Source organism: Musca vetustissima, unplaced genomic scaffold, assembly GCF_032173495.1.
Source record: "Musca vetustissima isolate MV318-11 ecotype Yass unplaced genomic scaffold, APGP_CSIRO_Mvet_v1 utg16389, whole genome shotgun sequence".
In the NCBI taxonomy this organism is placed as follows: domain Eukaryota; kingdom Metazoa; phylum Arthropoda; class Insecta; order Diptera; family Muscidae; genus Musca; species Musca vetustissima.
This window is the reverse complement of record NW_026883829.1, coordinates 466005-476481: the sequence shown is the minus strand read 5'-3', so window position 1 is coordinate 476481 and position 10477 is coordinate 466005. Positions and strand designations below refer to the sequence as shown.

Here is a 10477-nt window from a genome sequence, read left to right as displayed (position 1 = left end):
TATATGCCTTTTGAGCCTGGGCATTTTCATTCATCCGCACAACATGGCCTAGCCACCGTAGTCGCTGCAACTCAATACGACTGACTATATCGATGTCCGCGTATAAATTGTAAAGCTCATGGTTCATTCGACGCCGATACTCAGCGTCGACGCAGATCGGCCCGCAGATCTTTCGGAGAATTTTTCTCTCAAACACCCCAAGAACTGCCTCATCTGCTTGTGCAAGTACCCATGCGTCTTGTAAATTGTGAGTTTGGTCTGGCGGGAGGTGGCCTTGTTTCTAAACTGCTTACTTAGACCATCGTAGCATCTGTTGGCCATCACAATCCTTCCATTATGTCGATGTCATCGGCGCAGGTGAGTAACATATGATGTTTGGTGTACAGATTGCCATTTCTGTTCACCTTTGCCTCTCTTATTACCAGCTCCAGCAGGATGTTAAAAAGACGACAAACTGTCACCTTTTCTAAATCCTCGTTAGTTATTAGGTCCTTTCTGACTTCAACTGCTGACCTTGTGCCATTTAGAGTTATCCTGCATAGCCATATTAATTTTGCAGGAATGCCGAACGCAGATATTGCGGCTTTAAACACCTCCGAACGGATAGCGCTGTCCAATGTGGCTTTATAGTCGATTAATAGGTGGAATGTGTAGATGTGTTTTTCGTAGGTCTTTTCCAGGATTTGGCGCAGAGTGAAAATCTAGTCAATCTGAATTGGTCTGATTTGCCAGGTCTGAAGCCGAATTGGTATGGTCTAATAATATAATTGACCATTGGCTTCAGTTTTTCACACAGCACGCTGGATAGCACCTTATATGCGATGGGATGGAGACTTATTCCTCTATATTTGACATATCGTCTTGTCTCACATATCGACACATGCTGCTGAGGTTCCAATCATTGGGCATGTATTCCTCCAGACAAATTGTACTAATCAGCTGGTGCATGCTCCTGACCAGCATCTTTTAGTCGTTGATAAAATTTCCGGACTTCGTTCTGACTCCTGTACATCTCGATTTGCTACTGCTCATGTTTAGCCCTATATGCTGCGTTTTTCACATCAGTAGCACTCCTGATCGTACCATGGGTTTCTTGATGGCGGTCTTTGGTACCCAGTTGTTGATTTTTTTGAAGTTTGTAAGGAGTGGGCAATTCTTTGCCATTGTGCTTCTATACTATTATCGGGACAAGAAGTGCTTTCGTCCAGCAAGTGGGTAAGTTGAGCGGAGTATGGTTCTGCTATCTGTTGTGTTTGCAGTTTTCTACGTCAAGTTTCCATGTTGTGTTAGATCGTACATTTGCTGCTACATTAAGACGAGTGCGGACCTTCCAAGTACCGCACATTAAATTATATGGACCGTACTATTGAATTTTTTTTCCCACGATACTATAAGCGTGGATTTTTAAAGAAATACAGTCGAAATCGTTTATAACGATGTATTCAAACGTTCTGCCTTTATTTTAATATAGATTATAAGGACATATCGCTTATAGCGTCCAATTCCGCCGATCCCTTGACCGTCGTTATAAGCGAATTCGACTGTAGTTGTTCAAATAGAAACTTACATCCGATTTTCGATCTTCTGTTTTAAAGTCGATTCTTCGGCACATTCACCTGTTCAATAATACTCAACTGTTATAATAAGGATTTGGTACACTGTAAACTTGAAATCTAAAATAAACTACAACGCCACCGTCGACGACGACTTATTAAAAGGTTAAACGATCGCTCAGATAAAAACAGTATCTCTGTTAGCTTTGAGAAGTAAACAACAAATCTTCGTCGCATCGTTCAGTAAATATGAATAAATTATTTGTATTGACTTTTTTTGGTGTTCTCTGTGTGGTTATTAACGCACAACCTAAAGAGGAGGTATATCGAAAAAAAAATAAATAAAATAGTTTAATTATTTATATTCATGAGTCATTGTGATTTTTATTATAAAATTCTTCATAGGAACTTCATTTAGTTGGTGGTGTAAAACAACTCGTAGCTGGTGATTTGGATGAAGCTAAAGAAGCGTTGGAATCATCATTAAAACATTTGAAAAAGGGTGAAAATGGAGCTGACTACAAGTGAGTATTATGGAACCAGTTGTTGGAAGTGTTAATTACTTTTAGGTATACGATATTATTGAAAAGTATATTACCGTGCTAATTAAAAAGTTCTATAATTTACTACTTGTGTAGAAAAAATTTGAATTTAACTTGTTCTGAATTATATATTTATTTTTTTTTTTCAAAATTAAGCCGGCCTTTATAATAGCAATTAAAATAACCTTGAAAAAATAACCTTAATTCGATTACATCATTGGATTAACGATGAGATTAACATTGAAATTATTAATGAGGCAGTGAATAAATAAACAAATCGAAGATGTTCTGCTACAAAATCCGTCATATGTTATCCACTTTATTAACTTTGAAACATGCCCAAACAAAATACCACTGCATTTCGTGGTTTAAAAAGTAAACTTGATGAATGGTGGTTTTTAAATGCCCACGCGTTACAGATTTATCTGGAAATGCCATTTACAATAAAGTTATATACGGTCGAGTTGAGTGAAACCACATATTCTTCATGTCGTATTTATCAAAAACAGGTCATATGACCATAACGCTCCGAATTGACGGTGCCAGGCGTCGTTTTCGAAAAAAGTGGCATTAGACCACCTTCGAACCAAGCTATGACCACTTTTCGGGAAGTAATGGTCTCTATTCAATTACTTGAGTATTCTCAGAACCCGAAATGCGAGCATTTGGAGTGTTTGGCATACCCACCGAGTGAGAAATGAGCTTCATCGCTGAAGCCGTCCATTTCCTATTCTTGAAGACTCCATATTTACGTATGGTTTGCTGGCAAAATACGTCAGACTTATGGCTATTTGCTTTAGACCAAATCCGCTTCAGAAAATTTGGAGTCGATTTACAAATGTCTGTCTGACTGGCCGGCAGGTCTGCACGATAATCGAATTCATTCAAAAAAATTACACACCATAAAAGTTCACCCAAAATTAGTTCATGTTCGAAGATTGGGAATATCGGTCCACTCGTTCTGATACCTCCCACACAAAATTGTCAACATTTTGCTGAAAATAAATTTTGTAATATCATGAGTACAGACTATCCGATTTGAACTAACCTGTGCAAAACCTATTATCTTTACCAATATGGAACCTATTGGCCCAATCCTTCTGGTACCTCCCCCACAAAGGGTCAATTTTTTCAATATTTATAAACCCAATATCAGGCTAATGGAATGTTCACATTGATCCAAACTTTGCACATTGTAATAATTCGGTCCACTATGTGATTTGAACTAACCTCTGTACAACCTAATATTTTTACAATGCCTGTATAATATTGGAAGATGGGACTTATCGATCCTCATCTTCTACTCCTCCCCCACAAAAGTCTGTCTGTATTGATCCAAACTTTGCAAATCTTAATATTTAGCGGGTCCATTTGAGTCGCTAAATATTGACCAATCTTTATCAAAACAGTCCTGCTTAATCTTCGGCCCGATCCGCTTTTCCATGTCAAAAAATTCGCTATGTTCGGGCCATAATTTCAGCCTCTGGAGCGACCAGAAAAACCGACCCAAATTAATATTTGATCTATTTCATCCCCTAAATATAAACCGATTTTTACCAATGGATGGGTTCTGGCCAATGATGGCATGCATGAAACATTTCGTGAAGATTGGTTCATAACTGTGGCCTGCATCGTGTTTACAATTTATAATGGACATATGAACGGACACACATGTCTAGATCGACTCAGCTAATCAAGATATGACAATCGGTATAATTAGAAGTGGGTCTAGGTCCAATATTTCGTGGCGTTACAAACTCAGGGGGCTGCACAAAGCCATAATACCCTGATAACATAGTCGTGAAGAGTATAAAAAACTTAACTTACTACCCTGATTGTAATAAAGCTCCTATATATTGTTTCGTCCGATTTAATAATAGTGCACCCAATGTTTGTCGATATACCTCATTTGCAATGCCAAAAATCCTAGAAATATCTTCAATATTTCGATCTTTATCGTGATTAAATCTACATCGTGATAAATCTACATAAAACTTGCTAGAGATTAATTTATACTAATTTCAATAAGTTGTGTCAATCGGCCTAGCTGTGGATCTTTAGTGCACAATTTACTTAAAATAGGACGAAAATATATATAGGAGGTGTACACATAATTCCAGATTTAATTCAATACGCTATGCCATTTACCTAAAATCGGGCGAAACTATATATGGGAGCTATATCTAAATCTGAAGCGATTTTCAGGAAACTTAGCACTTAATTCTAGACCTAATTCAATAGGCTATACCAAATTGCAAGCAAATCGAAAGATATATAGGGACTTTGGTACACCATTTGCCTTAAATCGGGCGAAACTATATATGGGAGCTATATCTAAATCTGAACGGATTTTCACGAAATTTAGCACACATCGTTCTAGACTTAATTAAGTACGCTATGCCCAATTTCGTGCAAATCGATGGATATATAGGAACTTTGGTACACCATTTACCTTAAATCGGACGAATTTATATATGGGAGCTATATCATCATTCCAGACCTAATTCAGTAGGCTATACCAAATTTCGTGCAAATCGAAAGATATATAGGGACTATGGTACCCCGTTTACCTTAAATCGGACAAAATTATATATAGGAGCTCTATCTAAATCTGAACCGATTTTCACGAAACTTAGCACACATCATTCTAAACCTTATTCAGTAGGGTACACCAAATTTCGTGCAAATCGAAAGATATATATGGACTTTGGTACACCATTTGCCTTAAATCGGGCAAAACTATATATGGGAGCTATATCTGAATCTGAACCGTTTTTCAGGAAACTTGGCACATATCATTCTAGACCTAATTCAGTAGGCTGTACCAAATTTCGTGCAAATCGAAAGATATTTAGGGACTTTGGTACCCCATTTACCTTAAATCGGACGAAAATATATATGGGAGCTATTTCTAAATCTGGACCGATTTTTCCCAATTTCAATAGGATTCGTCCTTGGGCCAAACAAATAGGTTGTGCCAAATTGCATCCAATTCGGATCATAAATGCGACCTGTACTTTGCTCACAAAAATACATGGATAGACACACAGATGGACAGACGGACGGACATGCATAAATCGACTCAGAAAGTGATTCTATGCATATTCTCAAAATACCCTGTACCACAGTGTGGTGAAGGGTATAAAAATTGCAGATACTCTGGTTGGAAAACTGGGCAAGGAAAAAACAGAATGTGGGTGGGACCAAAATATGGGAATTATGACCAAACATAGACTTATGTTGAAAATTTCTGCATACATGTATGTCCAACGAAATACTTAATTACAACCACTTCAAAAAATATATCTGGATTAATTTGAACCATAAGAATCAGTAGGATATACTTTCCTACATTTATATTCATATCATATATCAATTTCATAATATTTCTTATATTTTTCTACAGGATTAAACAAATCAATTCTGCCAGCAAACAGCTAGTATCCGGTATACTATATACCATAAACGCTGATATCATCGTTGGAGACGATAAGGAAACGAAAAACTGTGATGTAAAAATCTGGTCTCAACCCTGGTTGGAAAATGGTATTAAAGTAACATTGAACTGTGAAAAGGAAGATGAAGTTGTTTTCAAACATAGCGCCTAATAAGAAACAAATGTTAAAATGTTTTATTTCTTATTACAATAAATAAAAAGTTATTTTTATAAAATTGTTATAAATAAATGCATTTTTATTCTATCTAGCATATACAAATTCACAAATAAGTTTTATTTATAAACCTCAAATTAGAATTTCTACATTAATTTCACACATATTTAAACATTTGGGTCAATAAAAAATGCAAATTAGGACTTAGAAATGCAACAAAAAACCGTTAGTATTAAAATACAATAATCAAATATTTAGAATAATCAAATATTTTAAAGCTTTTAATTAATATTATTAAATCCCTCAAATAATTAATTATCATCTTATGATGCAACTATTGCACAATAACTCTCAACCAAATAACCAGTTTGATGAGTTAATAAAACAAATCTGCGTTATTTCATTAAAACGTCGGCGAACATTTTTGTTGTTAATTAGAAATGAGAAACAGGCTAAGCTATTTCGCTAAATTGCAAACGACAAGTGTTCTTTATTAGTGATGTACTAAAACACATAGTAATAGGAAGTATTCTCGGAAAATGTATAAATAAGTGCTATTAATGGGTGAGCAAATAAGAAATATATCACATATAAAATAATTCAATTATAGGATTTAATAAGAGATAATAACCACAAAAATCAAACTACATAAAAACTATCATGGAGTTATGATACCCTTGTCACTGGAAAATAATAATAGGTAGAGCTTTTGCGGAAAATATAAAGACAATATTTGACTATATCAGTCTACAATAAAATCGATCAATTCATTATAACAGAGAGAGAAGAGCCGCTTAACACCTAAGTCTTCAGAAAAATACTTTTAGAAATCCACTCTTAAAGCTCGAATAGTCCTTTAGAAATATATATTAAAAATCCAACCTTATAGCTCGGATAGTCTTTAGACAAATATTTTTTAAATATACACACCTCAGATAGTCGTCAGGAAAAATAAGCTTAAATTATCTATGCTTATAGGTAGAAAATCTGGTAGACGTGAAAAAAATTGAAAATCCGTCCTTAACAAAAAGGGTTAAAAATATCCACGCTTAAGCACAGGTAATCGCCAGAAAATATTGCATAATATCTTCGCTTATAGTTCCGATTTTTTAATAGTTTGTAAACCATTTTTGCTAGTGACTTGTTTACGCACTGATAAAACTGGAGGTTGGAAAACTAGTCTAGGAACATAATATTCAAGAAATATTGAATATGTGTATGCAGAATATGAAAACGTTATTTTTTATCAGGGTGCGCAAAAATTCGCTCATTATAAGAATGGCGATAAATTCTTTACCAAACGAGCATTCGCCAAAGAATGTTCGCACACACATAACAAACGAGTGAGAGCACACAACAAAGATCGTTCGTTTCGTTTGGTGGTTGAAATTCTTTCTGATATTCTCTCACGAATGAAAACAAACATTCCCGAATTCTCGCGGATGCTCAAAGCAACAACAAGAATAACAACAAACGTTCGTGAACTCAATAGCTGTTGGACATGTGTTTCGTTATTCACAAACATTCATTCGTTGTGTGTGTTTACTTTTTATGATAATTTTGTTTGTAGTTGTTTCTAACAGAACTCGCGAGCATTCGCAAACATTTGTTTTTTTAAATTTTTCAAAAGAATGTTCTTCAGCAACAAATACTCGCGAACGAACGAGTCGACGACGCTTGCAGCGAAATTTTTATCGTTCGTACAATGCGAACATTCGCGAGAGATTGGAAATGCTTGTTCATTCATTGTAACTTTATCATTCGCGATAAATTGAAAACATTCGAATTCTCGCCGTAAGCATTCGTGAGAAAGAGCGTATTTTAAGAATTCTTCACATCCTCTTTTTTATTTACCAGAAACCCACGATTTGAAATATGAACCCAAAAAAAATATTTTGTAAATATGTTCCTCGCCCCCAAGAAATCGAAATGACAAATTACAGACACTTCAGTGGAGAAATTCGGCTAAAATCTTCAAAGTAACGATAATGGGAAGAAACCATTTTCCTGACAAAAATCAAATGTCTCCTCTGAGGAGTAGATTTCTTCTTCAAAAAAGGGAAAATAAGTTTTTTTAATTACCATTTTTTTACAAATTTAGTAATAATTTATTAGGAGTAGCTGTTAACTATTTTTTAAAAATCGAAAATATGTCTACAAGATCCACAATTTGATAGACCACTTTATTGTATGCTCACTAAGCCAGTTAGTGCAGAATGTCATTGATATCGGACAATTTTAATTTAGGTGTGGGAAATATGGGACATCTATTCGAATCGGAACCGATTTCAACTGACATTTCAGACACAATTGAAAAGAATATAAAAAAATTGGTATAAATCGAAAAATATAGGCTCTTTGGTACATCATTTACTTAAAATCGGACGAGCATATATATGGGAGCTATCTAAATCTGAACTGCGATCTTCGCCAATTTCAATAGGTAGAGATGGTATTTACCGGGTATTTACCGGGTAAATACCCAAGGGGTGGGTAAATACCGGGTAAATACCCATTTGCGGGTATTTATTTGGGTATTTACTATATTGACTCGGTAATACAACATCTTACACCCTATTTCCGGGTTTCTGTTATCAAATCGATTTAGAATAGATAGTTTTACGATACTCTAAAGACGTGGGTAAATACCCGAGTTTTTACCCGAAAAATGGGTAAAAACTCATTAACTGCCGAACCACTTGACATAGGCGGCCAAAATTTTGCACACATGTTTCTAATGACAAAGCAAATATAGAAATCCAACATGGGGTCCCTGGGTCCAAGTTTTGATATAGCCCCCATATAACCGTATCTCCCGATTTAAGGTATTTTTAGCCTATTAGACACATTTTGAGGCCAAATTGGCTGTAATTTGGCACAGAATGTTCTTTTTGGGTACCAAATGTCCATGCAAAATTTTATGTGTATAGGTCCACGTTTACTGGTAGCCCCCATACAAAGGTACCCCTATTTTGAGTATTTACCCAAAAATTGGGTATAAGCTCACTGACTGCCGAACCACTTGACATAGGCGGCCAAAATTTTGCACACTTGTTTGTAATGACAAACAAATATAGAAATCCAACATGGGGTCCCTGGGTCCAAGTTTTGATATAGCCCCCATATAACCGTATCTCCCGATTTAAGGTATTTTTAGCCTATTAGACACATTTTGAGGCCAAATTGGCTGTAATTTGGCACAGAATGTTCTTTTTGGGTACCAAATGTCCATGCAAAATTTTATGTGTATAGGTCCACGTTTACTGGTAGCCCCCATACAAAGGTACCCCTATTTTGAGTATTTACCCAAAAATTGGGTAAACTCACTAACTGCCGATCGGGAGGTACGGTTATATGGGGGCTATATCAAAACTTGGACCCAGGGACCCCATGTTGGATTTCTATGCCAAATTACAGCCAATTTGGTTGTAAAATGTGTCTAATAGGCAAAAAATAACTTAAATCGGGAGATACGGTTATATGGGGGCTATATCAAACCTTGGACCCAGGGACCCCATGTTGGATTTCTATATTTGCTTTGTCATTAGAAACATGTGTGCAAAACTTTGGCCGCCTATGTCAAGTGGTTCGGCAGTTAATGAGTTTATACCCAATTTTTGGGTAAATACTCAAAATAGGGGTACCTTTGTATAGGGGCTACCAGTAAACGTGGACCTACATACATAAAATTTTGCATGGACATTTGGTACCGAAAAAGAACACTCTGTGCAAAATTACAGCCAATTTGGCCTTAAAATGTGTCTAATAGGCTAAAAATACCTTAAATCGGGAGATACGGTTATATGGGGGCTATATCAAAACTTGGACCCAGGGACCCCATGTTGGATTTCTATATTTGCTTTGTCATTAGAAACATGTGTGCAAAATTTTGGCCGCCTATGTCAAGTGGTTCGGCAGTTAATGAGTTTATACCCAATTTTTGGGTACATACTCAAAATAGGGGTACCTTTGTATAGGGGCTACCAGTAAACGTGGACCTACATACATAAAATTTTGCATGGACATTTGGTACCGAAAAAGAACACTCTGTGCAAAATTACAGCCAATTTGGCCTTAAAATGTGTCTAATAGGCTAAAAATACCTTAAATCGGGAGATACGGTTATATGGGGGCTATATCAAAACTTGGACCCAGGGACCCCATGTTGGATTTCTATATTTGCTTTGTCATTAGAAACATGTGTGCAAAATTTTGGCCGCCTATGTCAAGTGGTTCGGCAGTTAATGAGTTTATACCCAATTTTTGGGTAAATACTCAAAATAGGGGTACCTTTGTATAGGGGCTACCAGTACACGTGGATCTACATACATAAAATTTTGCATGGACATTTGGTACCGAAAAAGAACACTCTGTGCAAAATTACAGCCAATTTGGCCTTAAAATGTGTCTAATAGGCTAAAAATACCTTAAATCGGGAGATACGGTTATATGGGGGCTATATCAAAACTTGGACCCAGGGACCCCATGTTGGATTTCTATATTTGCTTTGACATTAGAAACATGTGTGCAAAATTTTGGCCGCCTATGTCAAGTGGTTCGGCAGTTAATGAGTTTATACCCAATTTTTGGGTAAAAACTCGGGTATTTACCCAAGTTTTTACCCACGTCTTTAAAGTATCGTAAAACTATTCATTCTAAATCGATTTGATAAAAGAAACCCGGAAATAGGTTGCATGATGTTGTATTACCGTTTCAATATAGTAAATACCCAAATAAATACCCACAAATGGGTATTTACCCAATTTATCGG

The 10477-nt window shown here is 36.0% G+C and overlaps 1 protein-coding gene across 1 annotated transcript; it reads left to right on the top strand.

The window, feature by feature from the left end:
* Nucleotides 1–336: 336 nt before the first annotated feature.
* LOC133330833 (sarcocystatin-A-like) lies at nucleotides 337–5703 on the top strand. Its single transcript, XM_061539240.1, has 3 exons — nucleotides 337–357; nucleotides 1959–2077; nucleotides 5502–5703. Exons 1-3 carry the CDS (start codon nucleotides 337–339, stop codon nucleotides 5701–5703), a joined length of 342 nt encoding a protein of 113 aa, XP_061395224.1.
* The last annotated feature ends 4774 nt before the right edge of the window (nucleotides 5704–10477 follow it).

Excerpts from the sequence above, each read along its gene's own strand:
- LOC133330833 (XM_061539240.1), top strand. The coding sequence starts at position 337 with ATGTCGATGTCATCGGCGCAG. Across the intron at positions 358-1,958 it reads TGTCGATGTCATCGGCGCAG|GAACTTCATTTAGTTGGTGG; the intron begins GTGAGTAACATA and ends AATTCTTCATAG. Across the intron at positions 2,078-5,501 it reads GAAAATGGAGCTGACTACAA|GATTAAACAAATCAATTCTG; the intron begins GTGAGTATTATG and ends ATTTTTCTACAG.